Here is a 20,966-nt window from a genome sequence, read left to right as displayed (position 1 = left end):
TAAAAAACAAAAAAACAAAAGGACATTTATATTTTAATAGATTTTCAATTTAAGCAGTTATTTTCCTGCACATTACACTTTTGAAACAATAAATTAATGAAATATTATTGAAGGCTATGTGATGAAACTAGAATGCTTTTTATTGAACATAATGCGATGAAACTTTTTTTCCTATTAATTTGTATCTTTTTTTTTGTTGGTCAGATCTTTACTAAAGTTAAATAAAAACTTCTGCATTTGTAACTTCACTTTGCAAGTCAAAATAAACTCATGAAAGTCAATTTCATGTTTTACGTTTAAAAAAAAAAATCACTACAAATTGTAATAAAACACATCAAACTGACCATTTAGAATGTATTTTTTGTCTTTTACTGACCTCAGTCTCATCCTCATTATAATAACTAACACAAATGCAAAATTGTTTTTAATTAAAAAGGTTCATCATAAAGGGCACTGACGGCTGGCGTTGGTGCGGACATAGATGATCTTGCTCTTGGCTCCTTGAACCTGCTGGTCATCAGAGACCGACAGCTGCGTTTTCACCATGATGGCATACTGGGTCCACGGCTTCAGCTGCATCAGGAGACAGCCGGGGTCACGCTTCATGTCTGACGTCCTCTCTGGCGGCTCCACGTCCGTGATCATCCAACTGTTAGAACCACAAGCGTCCTGTCCATCGTACTCGGTCACGTTCTGATACGGACTGGAGAAACAGAGACAGAGACAGAGGGAGAGAGAAGGAGAACTAGTTCTAGTAAACAGTTTTACACACACTGGGTCTGGAGTGTGCTTTATTTGACCTCCATATGACACTCACGCTTCTTTATACAGCACCATGAAGCCCAGCAGGTCTCTGAAGTCACGAGGCCAAAATGGCTCCCATGTGATCAGTATGTGTTTGGCCATGGTACGGATGCTGGTAAAATTCAGAAGCTGGTTTTCACCTAAGAGACAAAAAATCAGAGAGATGGTGAGAGAGGTCTATCTATCTATCTATCTATCTATCTACCTCACAATAGAAAAATTACAAACATATAGTTGAAAATTAAACTCATTTAAAAAAATAAAAATTTAATGAAATTACTATGATATTAAGCAAGTTATTTTTTTAAAGCATAATAACGGAGTATGGATTAACTGCTTGGTAGAACAATATTTTACAGCCAACACTTTTATAAGAGTGTATAAACGTCACTGCTTTATGATTTCATTGTGTCTCCGGGGTTAAACATGATAAACAGGGGAAAGATGCGAGCATACAGGAGGCCTGATCTCCGTTGGTGCGAGGTCCAATGTCGTTCTTGATTTGTCGTTCTCTGGTCCCCGTCACTTCCTCCATTTTGTGGATCTCAGACAGGCAGAGTTTGGGGTTGTAGTGGAAGAACATGCGGCCCTGCTGGATGGTCAAGTTGTGTTTGGACCAGTCCCAGAGCTGGCGCAAGTTCTGATTATCCAGCGCATAAAACGAGTAGTTCCTGCAAAAACAGCCAAAAAAGGCAACACAAAACTAAATTATTGCCAAATGCTAAACTATTTATTTATTCAAACATAGCTTTGATTACTGAAATCAGGTTTATAAAGCATAGTACAAGAGAAATAAAACTTCTTGGTATATCAGAGTAATGTCAAAACTGTAAAAATAAAACTGTTGAAAAAAACACAGTAAATGTACAATGCAGCTTTTTTGGGGAAACCAATTTTTTTCCTGACACCCTCTTTATTTATAGCTGTTTCTATGGTAACAGAGATCCTCAGACCAGAAGGTGGGCAACCCCCCCCCCAAAGCCTTCCTTTCCCAATTATGCCTGCTATGCCTCTAGGGTTGCTAGCTACAAAGATCCATTGTTTAGTTGTAGATAATAACTACAGATAGTGGCTAGTTAAATGGACAGAAATGTATGACCTGAACATTAACGGTTACATATTGCACTTCAAATCATGCTGTTACGGGAAACTAATCAACATCAACATCAGGTCACATCACAGCACCCTGTCAGAGAAAAGCACATCTCCATCATGTTTCTTATATTTCTTATTCTTATGAATGTTCTGGAATACAGAGCTGGTGAGTGAGTGAGTGGATCTCAGTGAGGCCATACCCGACTTCTGGAGCCTCTCCACGGATGAGGCGGAGTTTCCGGAGGAAGGACAGTGAGACGAGAGCGTAAGCCCTGCGGATGGTCAGGTTGCCTGTGATCTCCTCCAACTGACCCAGGTTGGCCTCCAGTTCTGCCGCAATGTTATCTGAGAAACAGAGGAACCACTTCAACACTCTTAATTCCTCATTTATTCTTGGCTATTTTCACACAAATATGATTTCCTTGCACAGCCACATGGAAGTAGCTGCAATCATTTAAAAAAAAAAATTGTTAGTAAAAAGAAATATGTTTAATTCTTAGTTGCAGAAAAGTCAAAAAATTTCTGTCTCAGAACAACCTGAGTTAATCAGTGACTGTCCAGAGTCGAGGTCATAGAGCAGACAAGAAGGCTAAACTGACCGTCTGCTTGCTACCTTCAGTCATCACTCAGGTTCCACTATACTGATACCAAAACAGCCAGCACCTTCACACTGAAACTGTAACTGCTGAATACTAGACCTCTTATTTCTAAGGCACATACTGTAAGTTAAGCTATTACTAAAAAAATATCTTGTAAATGGCGCTTACTGCCACCACGGATCTTTATGATGAGGCTGCCGTTGAGGACGGTGCATCCACGCAAAGCCTGAGCTGCCGTCACCGAGTCGATGGTCTGCACTCCGGTACACAGTTTAGGACAGAGTCCAGCGCACAGAGTACAGTTTAACCTGGAACAGAGACAAAACACCAAGAACGTACACGGTTTAGTATTTATGGAAGTAGTCTCCAGTCTCAGGGGTAAAGCTGTAACTTGAAGTTTTCCAACATGCTCATAACACAGTAGTTTGTGGTTTATCAGACTGTGTTTTTTTCTTATTCACTTTAAAAGGTCAAAAGAGAAGAAAACAAATTAACAAATGAACCAACAAAAAGGTTCATCATGTCTACTTGCAGAAAGCAACAGCAGGGAAAAACTGAGTGTGCGTGTGTGTGGGGGTGGGGGGGTGGGGGGGGTCAGCGAGGGCTTATTAGTGAGCGCCTGCCAGGCGAAGGTGGCTGCAGCAGAAAAACAACCAAATTACCAATTTCCGAGTCCTTGGAAGAGAGAAATCCAATCAAGTCACTAAAATCTACAGACTGCATGCAAAAAACAAAGAAAGAGTCAGAAACGACTGAAATAAAGAAAGAGCAAAAGAAAAGCAAAAATAAATAAATAAAAGAGTGAACAAGAGAAAGAATTAATAAATGATCAAACAACCTGTTAATGAATTAAGAGAAGAAAAAGAGAGCAAAAAGTGCAAGAGACTGAAAGCAAAAGAGCAAAAGAATCAAGAAAGAGTTCAAATGAAAGCAAGAGTGAATGAGCCAAAGAACAAGAGACACAACAACAGTGAAAGAGTTAGTCAATACTAAAGAAACTGCAAAAGAATGAAGTACAAAGAACAAACTAATGAAAAAGAGTGAAAGACTACAAGAGAAATAAATATTGAAAGAACAAAAAAGAATGAAAACGGAACAGAGGGAATTAAATGAAAAACAGAGCAAAAGCATGCATAAGCCAAAGAAGAGAAGAATGAATGCAAGACGAGGAAACAGACGAATGAAGGGAAGGGAGAGAAAGTTAAACTGAAAAAGAAAGAAAGAGTGAAAGAACAAAGGAATGAACAAGAAGAGAGAAAATGAGCTAAAGGGTGAAAAAATGTTAGAAAGAAAAAAGCAAAAGAAAAAAGGGAAGAAACAACGAAAGAAAATGATTTTTCTCAAATATTTGAAAACAGACGTGGGGCGTGCTGCAGTGGGGCGTGCTGCAGTGGGGCGTGCTGCAGTGGGGAGTGCTGCAGTGGGGAGTGCTGCAGTGGGGAGTGCTGCAGTGGGGAGTGCTGCAGTGGGGCGTGTAGCAAGCTACAGGAACTGTGCAGTTCTTACTGGGGGAGGGACTGATATATATGTGCAGTTCAGGACTGAGTAAAGAAACGTGTTACTCACGTGGAGTCCATGACGGTATATCCTGAGGGGCATTCTGGGATACATGCTCCATCGTGGATGACGTACTGGTGACAGTCTTTGTTCTTGGCCTGTTTGCAGTTGTTGTGAAGTTCCTGACAGAACTGGAAGGAGACGCAGCGCCACCCTTTAAAGGTGTAGTAACCGGGAGGACATCGCTCCACACACTTGTCTCCATGCAGGTAGTGATGACATGCCACACACGCCTTGGCATTGTTAGGCTCTGTGCACCCTCCCAGACACTGCTCATGACAGCACTGATTAGATGATGTGCAGGTGTGATGTTTACACACAGCAGGACAAACTGAGGACAGAGAAAATACAACAACCTCATTAATCATTATTATTAACATTATCATTTTTTTTAATTATTAATATTATTTATCAAAACACCCATTAATTCCTATACATTTTTTTCTTAAATATTACAAATTCCCAATATTACAAAAAAAAAGCTACATTTGTGAGTTGTTTGCTTGCTGGGATTCAACAGATTATTTTATACATTAAGAATGCAGTTTGGGTGCGTCATGAGATGTATTACAATATTTAAACAATAAAACTTAGAAATAAAATAACAAAAAGAAAACATGAATGAATAAATGAATGTCTTTTCTTTAAAAATAAAATAAAATAAAATTATGAAAATACACTTCAAAAACAGAAGGACTGGAATAGAGAGAGAGAAAAACAGAGAAGGAGAGAGAGGGGGGGAGCAAGGGAGAGATGGAAAGAGGGAGGAATAGGGAGATAGAGATAGAGGCAGAGGGAATGAGGGAGAGACCGCAGGAATAAGGGAGCAGAGGAGGGGGGGCAGATGGAGAGAGTTCAGGGCACTCGTAGATTTTTCAGGCTTTGGACGGCGAGTGTTTTTGTCTGCAGTGTGACATCAGCGTTAAATCTGCCGGACTTCATTAGTGTCCTGTAAGAACCCTACGTCATGTGACACTAGGGGGCCCCACTAGAACAAAACAACACAAACCCCCTTCGGTGTTTGAGCCTAGAGCTCCGCCTGTCTGAAAAGAGGGACGGAGGTGAAGGAGTTCAAGACGCATGAAGTTTGTCCTGATTGGACAACTGGACAGCAGAAGACTGGAGGGGAGGCGGAGTCACCAAAAAAAAAAAAACACACTTGGAAAAAGACTTAACCCTTCATAGAATTTGGTCATTTGTATATATTTTTTTTCTATTGAGTCTAAAATCTAAGAAAATAAAAATCCTAGAGCTGCGTGTGCAATAATTATTCAGCTATTTGGGAGATTTATTACAAAAAAATAATAATAAAAGGGGTAATTAAATCCCTTTTTTTTTTAAATTGGGAGATGTGTGATAAGCAGCTGCCGATCTGCTGCTACAAATTCAACAGTTTCTGACCAATCAGAAGGTAGAGCTGAGGCGTGCTGTTGGTGTGAGGATGAATAACACAGCAGTGTTAGAGGAGAGCTAACAGCCGAGAGCAAGCCTTCATGCTGAATTCTTTTGAAAATCATTACTTCTGACGGAAATAATTCTCAATTCTATTTGAATGATTCATTATATTTTGACAAATATCATATTTCAGTCTATATCTATTTTTGCAGAAGTGTTTAATATATTTATTATTGAATAGTATGTCCCAAATGTAATATAGATGGAATTACATTAAATTATATTTCAAATAAATATCTAAGCAGGATCACACAAGCAAGACTGCAGATAAATTGAATAGTGGCATGGCTGTGATTCAGCGTAGACACGAAGAGCGTCATAGCTCGAAGAGCGTCATTCAACTGCAACTATTCCTCTGACTTTCCTCTTTCGGATTTTAAATTAAAAGCTATATTCACAAAAAAGATGTGCTGTTGCAATGTACACTGATGTCATACTCCTGCAGCAATCAGGAGAGGACTTTTCTGTGACAAACACTCAGTGATGTGTCCCACAGCACTCAACCAATCAGCTCACTGGATTGGAACTAACTGATGTGAAAAGTGTTGGGCAAATATACTGTATTTATTGTAACTGTTGATTAAATGCTTAAACAAGATTAAATGCTTATGTTCCAAGTGACCAAAAGTTCCACTGTGTCAAAACGTTTCAGCTTATACAGTTTCTAAAGGAAAGTGACGACATTTTGACGACATGCAATTGGCTAAAAGTTTCTTATTTTTGTTCATTTCTCTTGTTGTTCCACCATTTATTTTATTCGGAAATGATCTGCTGCCTGTCTATATTAAAAAAAAAAAAAACCTTTACATTTCTCACTTAAACAGCTAAACCAATCCTTCGAATGTAGCGAGCAAACATCTCTCTCATTCTCGGACGTTCCTTGTCACACAGTAGAGCTCATACCACACACACACACACACACACACACACACACACACCCCTCCTGATTCTGGTAAAGTCCACTCCGGAGTTTGAGTGCAGCCTGAGATCCGCCCTCACCCTTAACCAATGTATTTACTGTCTGTGGAAGGCAGCCATTCAATGGCCTCTTCTAGTGCTGAGAGAGATCCGCCCCTCATTAACCCCTCACATGCTGATTGACTGACTGACACACACACACAAACACACACACACACACCTCTCTGCATGCAACAGGAACAAATATCTGAGTAAAGACAAAGCCATAACGCTGAGCTACAGCACTGCTGATGCCCCCCCCCTTAGGTCCCATCCCCCTCGATCTCCACCCAAAACACACTCACACACCCACACCACCCCCTCCTGATCAGTGTGACACGTATCTGCACTTAGTGAGGCTTCACACTTCACGTCTGCGTGTTTCCCTCTCGATTATAGTGGCTATGTTTACATTGTCTCCGTCACACGGATGTAGGGCGCAGGGGAACTGTGCTTCCGGCTCGGGAACATAACCCGGGCCTTTAACTGTGTGAACAATAAACACGATTTGATCCCAGAGGCAAGTCACTTCACCAGGAGCCCACACACACACGTATGCACACACATACCTCTTATACATTCATGCTCAGATTATTAATTAAAAGCTAGCCCCACGAACATGGAGCGTTAACATAAACGCTGCAGCTCACCCACACAGTTTGGGTCACTTCTTTTGTTTTTGCTGCACACTGAAGACATTTGGGGTTTAAGATCAAAAGATGAACATGAGACGATCAGAATGTTAGCTTTCATTTCCTGATATGAATATCCAGATGTTTTAAACACATGTCACTTCTGGTGGAAGAGCACCCAATTATTTTGAGCAAAAGTATAGGAACTGATAGTATTAAAGAACAATTACTAATAGGTTGCATATTTTTAATAATTACAAATTGACTGCGTGCAATGTTTTTTTTTTTTTTTTTGACGCTTAGTTTTCCCTGACTTTTTAAGGATTTGCTGGCAAATACATCATGTCTCTATAAATTTACAGAGATTTTTGTTGTCCAGTCAAATTATAATATAGCAGCTCTGTTGAAATAAATAAATAAATAAATAAATAAATAAATAATACAAACATAAATAATAAGGGAATAATAATGGAGACATAGGTATATTAGTTTAAAAAGATTTTTTTTTTTAAATATAAACTTTATATATGAAATCACATTTTTCTCAAAAGACTTACAATACAATTCTTTTACTACAATTTTTTAATAATGTCTCATTTTTGTTATTTTAAAAAAGAGCAGCTATATTTAGAGCATCTGATACATTACAAACCTTGAGGAAGTGACAGATGGACAAGGAACATTATAGGAGATTTAATTAAACATTGGAGAACTGGGAGTCATTTGACTAAAGGGGAAACACTAAGGAAGTATTAATTCAAAGTGGCTAAAAACTCAGCATTAAATACATTTCATATTCGGCTACTAGACCATATGAGAAGTGAGGAGAAAGAATCTGCCTCATTTTGCTTAAACCAGAGACTTTACTGATCTCTCATTTTCCTCCATCCAAAAAATATAGTTTAACCTGATGAGTAGTGACTTACTATCTAGCTACAGTTTTCAGGACAGAGGAGTTTTCCTCTTTGCAGCTTCTCAGTAACACATAAGGACAAAGACCAGGAAAAAAAGAGAGGCTGGTGAGAGAACGACAGTTTACAGCTCTTATGTTATAAGAGAGAAAAGGAACTAATTTCTTGTAATTAATGACAAACTGATGCTCTAGTCTGCTTCCAGTATCATAGGAAACTCCTCCTGTCTCCACAGGTCCAGTGATGGGAATCGGATACAGCGACTCAACCCAGACAGTATGGGATTTGGATTATTATCTGTACTGTGCCACAGTGTCTGGTGGAAAAGTGTTACATATAAGAGGGACTGTGATCCTGAACTTTACTCCAAATTCACACAGAATGTGTAGCATCATGAGGTTGACCTCGGTCAATCAATGGGGAAGTGGTAACTTAGTGGTTAAGGTATTAGACTACTGATTGGAGTTTGAATCCCAGGTCCATCAAGCTCCCACTGCCAGAGCGTCAACTGTATAAAAATGAGATAAAAATGTAAGTTACTGTGGATAAGGGCGTCTTTCAAATGGCAGAAATGTAAACGTAAATGGTCAATCCATACTTTAAGAGCGCCCATAAACTCCTGTTGAAACCACGCCCCCTCTCAACCACACCCACTCTAAGCCACGCCCCCAAATAATACCAGACAGTGAATAAGCGCTAAATTTCACACAGTCACACAGTGTGACCAAACACAAAGCTGTATTGTCTCTATCAAAATGACGACATGTAATCAACATTCATGGAAAAGTTTGGAACATCCTGCTACCACCTGCAACACACTGAGTGACAACTTCTAAAACACACGTACACACATGTACACCTACCACATGTGTGTGGCATAAATGGGGAGATTAATATGCATGTTTTTGTGTTTACTGGTTAATGCTCTGTATTATACTGTGTGTGTGTGTGTGTGTGTGTGTGTGTGTGTGTGTCTTGAGAATGCACAACACAGGAATGAACCACAGGCCTGCTTGGGCAGGTTGTGGGAGTGTCTCTCTCTCTGACACACACACACACACACAAAAGTAACACATTTACAGTAACTGTAATTCAGCCATGCTTTAAACCTTTATTAACCCCTCATTGGGATTTTTGCGAGCTAAAGACTGAGGCTAATAATCTAATCAAATATATCTTAGCACCTAGGCACTAAATCATTTATAATTATAAAGTAAAGACATAATGAGCAAGTCATAGAAACATCCGGAACATCAGCATTTTCCTCAGAACTGCTACATGAAATGGCAGGATTCCTCTAACCATACTGAAAAACAGTTCACGTGTTAGCATGTTTACTAATGTTAGTCTGCGAGTTTATCAGTTAGTTTATTTCATGGGTTAGCTGTTTCAATATATGTTGGATGATCTTATTATGATAATCTTCTATAGCACCGGTTCGTACATCTACTAACTATAAAGCTATTTAGAATGCAGTTTGTAAGTTAGCATGTTTACTGCCATACTAATTTGTAAGCTATATTGTAAGTTATTTGTAAGTATATGTGAGACAAGTCCACCACAGTCTGAAGAAACTGATAAAAAAAAAACGAGTAGAAACAAAGCCATCACGCTGAACTTGACTCCTCACCTTCCCCCTCGTCGTGCTTTGTGTATGAATAATCACCTGTGATTCGTTTGAAGTGGAATCAGTGGTGAGATGATTCAATACTCCTGTAAAAGACTCTCTCAAAACAACAGGTTTCCTACTTCCGCTAATCTTGTTGTCTTTTTTTTCCCGGAACACAAAAAGTGATTCATAGACTCAAAACACAAAGACTTCAAACAGTTCCCTTAATCCCCGATCATCTACAACATATCCGTGAATGATCTACGATCTTCTAAACAGCGCTCTCAAACAGATCGAATGGAACCATGTGCCGTTAAAGCAGACGTGTGGTGTTTTACACTGAACTGTTTCTTGACTGGTTTTTCACATGGTTCCGGTGTTCCATGTTGGCAAAAGTTTTAGGATGTCTGCCTTTACATGAACATGAATGAAATATGGAGTTGCCCCACCCTTTGCAGCAATAACAGCTTCAACTATTCTCGGAAGGCTTTCCACAAGGTTTAGGAGTGTGTTTACGGGAATTTTTGACCATTCCTCAGGAAGCGCATTTGTGAGGTCAGGTACTGATGTTGGACGAGAAGGTCTCCACTCTAATTCATCCCAAAGGTGTTCTATCAGGTTGAGGTCAGGACTGAAGTTCCTCCACACCAAACTCGTCATCCTTGTCTTTATGGACTTTGCTTTGTGCACAGTCATGTTGGAACAGCAAGGGGTCATCCCCAACTGTTCCCACAAAGTCGGGAGCATGAAATTTGTCCAAAATGTCTTGGTATACTGAAGCATTAAGAGTTCCTTTCACTGGAACTAAGGGGCCAAGCCCAACCCCTGAATTCAATGATTTGGAGGGGTGTCCCAAAACTTTTGGCAACATAATGTAGCTTATTTAGAGCAAAGCCAGTTTATCATCATTTTTCTGAAACTTTTTGGTAAACTGATGAAAGCTAATTAAAAAGCTAGCATTTTTACTATATAGAACATTAAAGATGTGTCTTGTGTTCAATTGCGGCACACCTTCATAGGGAGGAGATCTGAAATCTGAACTGATCAAAATGATGAATAAAAGATAAGACAGTTCCAAGATGCTCTTAGAGACATTACACTGGTCATAAATACTTATTCTAATTTCTTAAACATTAAAAAAAATCTGTACGCACGTCACAAGGGTGGCTGAACATTACGATTTATGAGGACCTGCACAAATCTAAGTGCGTCACTTCTAATTGACTTCAGATAAAATAAATGCTGAGTAAACTCTGTTTTTTATCTTAAATGAGATAATTCACACACAAGACAAACACTGTCATAAAGGGTTATAAACTGTGCCAAACAAAGCGTGATACAAAATAAACTCTGTCTTCCTTAAACTGATAAAAAAAAAAAAAAAAAAAAGCGGAGCCATTTCTTCCTGGTTATTAAGGAGTTTGTTAGTAAAATGTCTCATGTTCTAGATGTCATGTTTTCCTCCTTCCTGCAACGCAAGCCTCGGGCAAAGGTCTAACATCACCGCCATCCGCTTCACTCAGGCAAATGAGGGTCAATCAGACTTGAGCTCAAATAACTGATTAGATATCAGAAAACAGGGAACAACCACAGAGTCGTAGCCAATCAGGATGTTCCAACAGTGAGCGAGTCATGGGTTCCCTTCGAGCCGAGTCGAGTCGTGTCCGGTTTATTAATAAAGCACAATTACTAAAACAACATGGCAAATTAATTCAAGAAAATGACATGTCTGATAATAGATAATGAATAAATAAACAAATACCTCAGAGGCGAGGTGAGTCACCTGTGTTAGCGTTGAGGCTACTTAACTCACAGCAGCTGCTAAACACATGACTCATACCTCAAACTCGTCTTTGGGGATGTGTGTGTGTGTGTGTGTGTGTTTAATAGGTTGTATAGATTAAAACTAAAGGACCTATCAATGTTGTGTAACTCACATAAGATCTAAAGAACCATCTATGAAGAATCCAAGACCTTTAAAATGTCAAATAAAGACTGCTTCTTATCATCATGTGCACGATTAGCCAGAATATAAAATGTGCATAACATAAGAGACCGCGGAAATAGTGAAACATTGCGTTTTAAATATTGTTTGCTTGTTATGTTGAAATTTGCAGTTAAAAAGCAAGACTTGCTACACATTTTGCATTAGCAAAAAGCTTAGTGTAGTTTCTGATTAAATATAGATTCACCAGAACTGAACTAATGCTATGTTGAAAAAAAATTAAAATATAGTTTGTGACAAAATTGATATCAGACTGTGATAAAAGACCATGAAAAGTTGGTCCATGGAAAAATGGGCAAGTGTAAGGATTTGAGCGAGTTTGACAAGAGCCAAATTGTGATGGCTAGACGACTGGATCAGAGCATCTCCAAAACTGCAGCTCTTGTGGGGTGTTCCCGGTCTGCAGTGGTCAGTATCTATCAAAACTGATCCAAGGAAGGAACAGTGGTGAACCAGGGACGAAGGCTAATCCGTGTGATCCGATCCAATAGACGAGTTACTGTTGATCAAATTTCTGAAGAAGTTAAGGCTGGTTCTGATAGAAATGTGGGCTGTTTTGGCAGCAAAAAAGGGGATCAACACAGCATTAAGCAGGTGGTCATTATGTTATGCCAGGTTGGTGTAAATATACATACATACACAGACACACACATTTGTTTTTTGTTATTTTTGTTAAACCCCTCTTTTCCTGAAAAGAGGAACCTCATGGCTAATGTGGTTCATTTCATGCTTTAAGATAAATAATAAATAGGTTTAATTCCCCTTTGGTGCAGACCATAAGAAAGTCAGACATATGATAAGGTCATGTTATCATCCCCAGAGTATAGATGACGTCCAAGTGCGTAAGTAATGAAAGTTCAGTGTGCGGCACCATGCGCATTGATTTTTTCCCCTCTTTTCTGTCTGTAACAGGTCGTCCAGAAGACTCTGCAGGTTCCTGTTCACTTTCATCCGCGATTTCAGCCGACAATTTCTGGCATCTCGTTGCATCGACTGCCACTGATTTCCTCATGTTCTCTAGCGTTGGAGACAGTCTGCGTTTCCTCATCCATCACACATGCCTGTATCGTCTTCTAAACTGTGCCCTAGCCACTGTATCTTCATTTAAGTTAGACTGATTCTATACAGACGATCCCCCGGCAATGATCCGTGTTCGAGACTTCAAACGCGCTTCCTGTGCTTTGTTTCCTGTCAGTTCAATTCAGTAAGCTAATTCTGCACAGCTGTAAGATTTCAGGTTGAGTCCCCCTCCCCATCTCAAACAGCTGTACTTGCAGGGAAAGCTCACATTTTAACTGGATGCACCCAGAGAAAACTAGACATGTCTTTCAATCGTCTTCATTTCCACCATTTCATTTTGTTGTCTGAGTTTCACCCTCAGAATTCGCTGGAAAATAAACGGCAATCATGTATCACAGAGTTCAAAAAAAGCTACAGGAGCTTAAAGATTAGCCACGAGAACTGTAATGGCAACAAAAAGTACGAGAATTCGGAGCTATAAATAGAGATTTAATAGGCACTCGTGTCTTAGGTCTTCCTTATCCTGGTATTTGAAACCCTGCTGTAGTAAAGAGGCCTCGGCCCACCAGCGTGTTTGTACAAGATTGTTAAGGTGTAAATGCTAGTGGGAAGCAGTTAGAGTAGCCTTATTTGGATGCATTTCATTCAACATTACCAGCGTGTGGGTATAGTGCTCCCTTAAGTACCTCTTTGTTACCAATACAATGATTTAAAATGGCTTAACTTCTAAATCTACAGTAAAGCCATATATGGACAAGCTTAAAAACAAACATAGTCCATGTAATCAATCACATCAGTATTAAAGAGCTCGTCATGGGACAAACATGCGCTTTCTGGTCTCACTAGGCTGGATGAGTGATTGTCTCATTATATATACACATAGAGAAAGTTTAAAATGGACTCGAATTTGCTTGTGCTATTTTCAATCATGCTGAACATAGAAAAGACTAAAACCAGGATCAAAACTGAAGAGACGATTTTGCCAGCAGTGAAAAAAACTAAGCCATAAAATACATGTTTAAAGGTCAAAAGAAAGAGAGAATACATCGATTCAGGAAGTAATTGTGGGTGCTGTATGCAGGGGAAGGATGCAGGCAGTCAGGAACAAAGTGCCGTGTGTGTGAGTTTGACCCTGCAGCAGGGTAATGGCTGCACTGCAGATACAGAGCTGTTTCATATTCAACACACAACACTAAGCATGCTGGCCTCTTCAGCAACACACTACACACAAAGCTCAGGAAATGGACTACTGCATTCTAACAACTATATTTGACCGAAAGCTAATCAAAACACCAACACTTAATATATGCTCATGATAAACAAAAGCTAACTGCCAGGCATAACCAAAAAAACAAGACTGGTATAATTCAGCAATCCTGACTTAAATAAAAACAATGAATGGCAAAAGAAAACCCCAAAGCAATAAACACCAATAGGTTTTTCCATAATGACAAACTGCAAACACTGAGCAAACCTACAAACACAGAGAAAACACACCAACACTGAGCAAAACCGCCTATGCTGACCTAAACCAACACAACAACGCCAACCCAACCAACACAGTCAAGCAGCAACATTGACCCAAACCAGCAACAGTAACGTTAACCCAAACCAGCAACAGCAAAGCCGGACCAAACCAGCAACAGCTATTTGCAACACCGGCCCAAAACAGAAACAGCAACGCCAGCCCAAACCAACAAACCAATCAGCAACACAGGCCCAAATCAGCAATGGGAATGCCAGCTCAATCCAGCAACGTTGGAGCAAACCAGCAAGGTCGGACCAAACCAGCAATGCAGTCCCAAACCAGCAACAGCAACCAGCCATGCCAGCCCAAACCAGCAACAGCAACCAGCCATGCCAGCCCAAACCAGCAACAGCAACACCGGCCAAAACCAACAAACCAAGAAGCAACACAGGCCCAAACCAGCAACAGGAATGCCAGGTCAAACCAGCAACACCATCCCAAATCAGCAACACCAACAAGCAATGCCGGCCCAAACCAGCAGCATTCAGACCTGCAACAATGACTCAAAACAAAGACGAAACAAGCCAAAATCCATCCGCATCAATCCAAACTGATGTTCCACACCATCAACATCATTGGAAGGACATTGCTGTCATCATATCTCGATAAACAATCACTGCCAACGGGCCTTTCTAGCTTGCATACTGAGACACTGCTAATCATTTACCTTGTGTTAATGATTGATGAACTACAAAAATAAGAATAAATCAATTCTGTGTAATCTAGAGGCTAGACAGAAGGATGTGTTCATACTGGACACGTGCTTCACATGTGCTTCTCTTGCTGTCTCAGCAGATGCGTCCTTGAGGGTACTGGAGATCACTGTAGAGCCCCTAATGCAGGAAACTCACAAAGTTACACAATAATTGTGTTGCCTGCTAGGTGTGTGTATGTGTATGTGTGCGCGCGTGTGTGTGTGTGTATGCATGCAAGGCCAGTGGAGAGAATGAGTCATGCTAGATAACTACAGAGCAGTAGCTGAAGGGCAAAAAGGTACCATTTCTGACTTCCGTTTAAAACAAGCATGACAAAACACACTTGTTAAAATTTTCTCTTATCTGTCCATACTTTATAGGTATGAGTGATCACATTTTCATATCACGACATGGGTTATGATATTGAAATGTTGGATAAGAAAAATAGACATGGTTAAACACTGCTCTTCACTGGCAGAATTGCGCTTGCTGGCTTGTTATAGAGCTCTTGCTTGGTGTGCGGTGAACATGGTTAGGAGAAGGAGACATGAGACCTAAAAAGGCTGCTTACCTATGAGTCCTCATTCAGAGTGAGGCATTCAGGTCTATTTCCAAGAGTTCATGAAAACGATAAGCTAAATATACTGATAAATCACTCGTCCACTTCAACACCGAGAACACCATCGAACTGGAGTAAAAGTGACTGATTATTAATATTATTTTAGTGCTTCGTTATTCATCGTTGAATTCTTCAATCTGACGAATCAGAAGGTATTGATTCATCAATTCAACAACAGCAGCTCTGACAGCAAGATCACTCATTCTGATGCAATATCCTATCTCTCTCACAGAGACTTGTAGGGCAGGCGATGCAGATCATCTAATCAATATGAACTGTTAATAATCCCCACTATGACATTTTTGGACTGCATATAATATTTACATTGCATAAGCATACCGCTTTTTACATTATGTTAACAATTTAGAGTACTGAATGTGCAACATCTCCTTACTGTCACTTTATGACTGAATACGTTGCTTAGTTTTCGATTTTATTGATCATCTTTGCACCGTGTCTGAGCAGAAGTGCAGCAAAAGGATTTCACTGCATGTAGATGCTTACAGCACTCTTTAAATAGTTTCAAGTTTGTTGTCATGTGCGTAAAGACGTAGAACATCTGCGATGCTTCTGTCACCGAGTCTAGCCCTTCTTGTAAAAAAACAAAAAAACCTTTTAAATTATTTATTAGTTATCAGCTATAAAACCTTGAAACTTTACTACTGAAGAAAAAAAAATCCCAGGCATTTGACCTTGCTGTGTCCTTGACCTTGTTTAGTTCAATGACAAACTCCAGTCAGTGTATCTGCTGGTTATTAGAGTAATTCCTAACCAATCCTACAAGCATACAACCACCTGTTCTTGAGATACTGCATCAAGAACAGACAGACTTCCAGAAAACAGAATTCTTCCCTCATTTGTGGAAGGAGTCTCCAGTTTCAGAGCTGTGCAGCAGATAGATTATCTTTTAATCGCATGTCTTTATTCAGGCACCAACATTTACATAGCAGAAGATGCACTATATGGCAAAGGATTGTGGACAGCTGACCAACACACCCACAAGTGCCTTTACACACCCTGTGTGCCATTATAATGACCGCCACTCTTCTGAGAAGGCTTTCCACTAGATTTTGGAGTGTGTGGATTTGTTCATTCAGTCGCAAGAGCTTTAGTGAGATCAGGCACTAATTTTAACCGAGGAGGCCTGAGGAGTTTTCAGCATTCCAGTTCATCCCAAAGGTGTTCAAGGGGGGGGGGGGGGGTGAGGTCAGGGCTCTGTGCAGGACACTCGAGTTCTTCCACTCCAACCTCCAACTTTTCATTTCTAACTTTATAAATAAATATATTTATATATTTCAGTAAAACTAAATAAAATTCAATATAACTAACTAACTAACTAACTAACTAACTAAATAAATATGTACTGAAAACAAAACTATAGCAGATACAATTGTATGAACTGGTTCTTCATATGGATCTAAATCACAGCTCTGCTTTTTTGTTGCTGAATCCTAAAAATGACTGCAAATCTAAGTACAATGAAGAAATGAGAAATAATTTTTATTCTTGTCTCTAAAAATCCAGTGACATTCAACAGTTGGAAATGAAACGAGTGCCATAGTAACAGCATGAGACGCTAAATGTTCTCTGTTAATCAGAGAGAGCCAAAACATTGTCTGTCAGTTTGTTTTTCCCCTTTGCACAGCCACAGCTAGTCACAAAAAAAAAATAACCCTTTGAATACACTGCGAGTGAGACGCGTTCATCACAAGCTACTGCATTTCGCCGTTTAATGATTCAATAAATACCCGTAATGTCCACACATTAGAGCGTAGAGCTCATGCATCATTAAAGTGAGGCTCACACTGGCGATCATCATTCTTCTACAGAAAAATATAATAAAGATAACGTATTAGTCTGGCTGGCAACACACACACACACACACACACTGACTGTAGTGGCCATTTAACACATGGCTTCGAAAACATGATAATTAATATATTTGTCGTAATCAGAGAGGACATAAAGAGGATAATTAGCCGAGCGGTAGGAGGAGCGGTAAATGTCAGACGGAGGATCTGGACTCTCAGGAAGCTCTGATCCCGTGGATGAGGGCACATGCGGACAAGAGCGAGCAGCTGGAGTGTTAAAGATTAACAGAGCAGGAGACCTACAGCGCTGAGGAACGAAAGATCAGCTGATGTGCTACGAGAGATAAACATGAAGGAGGTGACGTCCATCCATGCAGAAGATCCGACAGAACCTATTAATCAGACACTGAACTACGAGGGACTCGGAGCTAGATGACCAGAACCAAGAGAACCTTGGCTAGATACATCATAGCTTCACTGTTTCATGCTATTAATCAGCCATTTTAACAACACACAGGCTGGTGGGGGAAAATGAAAGAAAATATTGATTATGAAATTATGAAAATGACCAAATGTCTGTGTATTCATGAATATATAACAAAAACTAAAAGAAAACAAAAGATCTTGTTTGAGATTCATGTGCTGAGTAAACTTTAGAGGAGCATGCGTGTCAATTCTAATCAATTCAAATCTCTGTATAAATTATTGAGGCGTGTCTACAAAATAAATGAATGCTTGCATGTGTACCACACAAACAACTCATTAATACAAGATTTAACCTTATCAGAAGGGTTTGTTGCAGGAGGTACGGTCACAAGCTGTCATTAGTAGGTCCATAATGTACACAGAGTGTCCCTGTGTGGAAACTTCCCCAAATTACCACAAACCTCCAGAATCACTCCCCTGACACACCCTTTACAAAGTGTTTTATATTTAATTGTGTTAAAAGAAGAGTGAGTGCTTCCTGGAATGATATTTATCCACCGACACAATTACATTTACTCGTTAATTTTACAGAAGCAAAAACGTGTTTCTCTAACACCAGCGATGCTGTGAAATGGCACAAAGATATAATGATGTTCTTTAGACCCTCATCCCCTGTATTTGGTGGTTTAGATGGGATTTAGAGACCAATAGTTCTGACTAACAAAGAATCGTACATTTACACTTCTAGAGAATTACTAACAAGGCCAAAAGATCATGAAGCTCATGAGTGACACATAGTTGGAGACGCCCCGCTTTCCTCAAACAGCCGGTATCCGTTTGGTTCAGGCGCAGTCCAAGCGAGTAAACAAGCAATATCCATGTGGTTTATGACAAAGTGTAGCTGTTGTAGTCGGACAGCAGTGTTTGGTGTTGCTGTTTTAGTGTTGGGCGCAACCTTGACCACTATCTCTGTCCACCATCTCACCCCGTCTGGACACCGAGTTCAAACTGGGGCTGAAATCTTCCTGGCGCGATACTGAGACGGACTCTGTTTGTTGCCTCAGCAACCAGGGTTACAAATAAAACAGAAAGCGCCGTAAATCTTTGGATTTCCTCTTCCTTTCCCAGATCCGTGCCAGATTCCATGCGCTGCAGTCACCAGGTTCCTCCTGCTGATATGAGGAGTGCAGCTCTGTTCAGAGAGGAGGGGTCGTGTTCCACACTGCGGTTCTAGATGGATTTTGTATCCACAGCGTGTGCACAGAAGAACAGCACTGGGATGCTGTAGCTTTTCTAATGTTTTGTTTGCTAACATTTAGCGTGATTTTTACCGTGCTGATGTTTCCTACAAGGCCACAATACGAGCCCCTGATCAATCCTCTAGCGTTATACTGCAGTTGATGTTAAGTCAATGTAACGAGGACTGATAGGATAGTAATGCATCATTCTGGGGGGAAAAACTTGCACCTTATTCCAGATGCAGAAAAGAAAAACGTCTAGAGAGAGTGTATTCATAGCTCCATCAGTGGTTTAGATGCAAATACGGTTGACTAGCCATGTCTACCCGAGTTCAAACAATGGCATCACGCGAGGGCAGACAGGCATGTTAAATATTAGCGAGGGTGGCTAACACTCGGCATGTCGCTCCCAGCAAACTACGACCAGCAAATACCTCTGCTATGAATCAGCGTCAAGTTTCCGAACCACGAGCTGTGGAAAAATACGCCAGCCTACTTTTTTTGGTCTAAAAAGCGACAGACACCTGGCAGAAATGCTTTTTCTCAGGCCAGTGCTAGCATGCTAGTCAGCACGGTCGAATCCGTGACCAAGATAAATGGCGGTCCCTGTGAAGGAGAGAAAACCAGGGAAGCCATTAAAAAGAGAGAAGGGCGACGTATGCACGTGCAAGATGAGGGAGGAATGGAAACAGCAGATGTGGAATGCGAGAAGCCAAGTATAGAGCGGATCTGCAAACCGTGTGTGTGTGTGTGTCTCTGTGTGTGTGAACACATAGTGAACTGGCTGCTTTGATAAGTTCATCCGCAGTGCAGTACATAAGCGACACATGGTAACACGCAGCGAGGTCAGAGAGTCCGCACCCGCGCGCACATGCACACACTCCGCATCCCTACGCATGAGGCGGCCATCTTTTTTTCCTGTAACCCGAGCCAGGGATGACATGTTTGGTCTATCATTTGGAGGCCCAAAAAAATTCCAGCCTGTCTGCATACCACATCACGGACAAGAGTGAGAGGACAGAGAGACGGAGGGAAAGACAGAAAGAATGCGATTTGCATGCTAATCTTCTCACCTTTCTCTCAAATTCAAACCTTCTAGAGATTTCTAGAAGGAAAACAGGAACCAGTGGACAATTCAGCTCAAGTGTTTCTCATTTGTTTCATCTTTTTAAAAAAAATATTTTTATTATTAAACATTTCTGCATAATAGGGCTTAGGGATAATAAGTCACAATCTCCTTTTTCTAAGATTTTTTTATTTTTTTTTATCAGCCCCTCAGGATTTTTCTCGTCAGAAAGAAAAAGAAATTCGAGAAAGAAACGCTTCCTTCTTACAAATACCCTTAAGCATCGTCAACACTTATATTCATATGACAAGTTATAAAGGTTAGAGAAGCTTACGGGTCAGGGCGTGGTCATCACTCTCACCTTTTCTAATGACCTTAAAGCACAAGACTTTCACTTAATCAAATCCATAATAATTTTTTAATGAGACCAGGTTCTTTTTATTTCACTGGATGAACTATAATAATGATGATGATGGTTGGTCAGAAGACCGCAGTACAGCTGCAAATGACAGATTTATATCAATCCACATGTTCTAATAGGTGATTGTTTCTATGGCAACGCTCCACATGAACAGATTAAGAAAGGAAAAAAGTGTCATGGCTGAGAGTTTTCTCTATGATCGTATAACATTTCTGGAAGGAGTCTCCAGTGTCAGAGGTAAAGCTGTAACTCTAGAGAGAACACAGAGGCTGCTGTAGGCAGGACTGTTCACAGCGTCTAGAACGTAAGTGAGACACTTCCTGTGTTTACATCATCCTGAAGCTCGATTTCAGGAGTCAGAACATCTAGAATACAAGTGCAGGAAATGTTAGCCAGCTGCTTGAATAAGCTACAAATTGTAGCTAATGTAAGATGACAAGCATTTTATTTTTATACAAAAAACCTCTTTTACAAATATTTAACACTTTTAGCTGAGACCTTAAAGCTGGAATAAAACA

The 20,966-nt window shown here is 40.2% G+C and overlaps 1 protein-coding gene across 1 annotated transcript in view; it reads right to left on the bottom strand.

Moving 5' to 3' along the window:
* insrb (insulin receptor b) overlaps positions 1-20,966 on the bottom strand; it is a 61,799-nt gene that overhangs the window by 6,504 nt on the left and 34,329 nt on the right. Inside the window, exons 3-8 of the mRNA XM_058401693.1 lie at positions 4,065-4,386; positions 2,667-2,806; positions 2,100-2,244; positions 1,261-1,475; positions 818-944; positions 459-703 (exon numbers count right to left, since the gene is read on the bottom strand). Coding sequence (XP_058257676.1) covers positions 459-703; positions 818-944; positions 1,261-1,475; positions 2,100-2,244; positions 2,667-2,806; positions 4,065-4,386 — 1,194 coding nt within the window. The remainder of the gene's footprint in view (positions 1-458; positions 704-817; positions 945-1,260; positions 1,476-2,099; positions 2,245-2,666; positions 2,807-4,064; positions 4,387-20,966) is intronic.

This window comes from Hemibagrus wyckioides, linkage group LG10 (genome assembly GCF_019097595.1).
Source record: "Hemibagrus wyckioides isolate EC202008001 linkage group LG10, SWU_Hwy_1.0, whole genome shotgun sequence".
Classification (NCBI taxonomy): Eukaryota; Metazoa; Chordata; class Actinopteri; order Siluriformes; family Bagridae; genus Hemibagrus; species Hemibagrus wyckioides.
The sequence above is the reverse complement of the archived record's forward strand: the minus strand, read 5'-3'. Positions and strand labels throughout refer to the sequence as shown.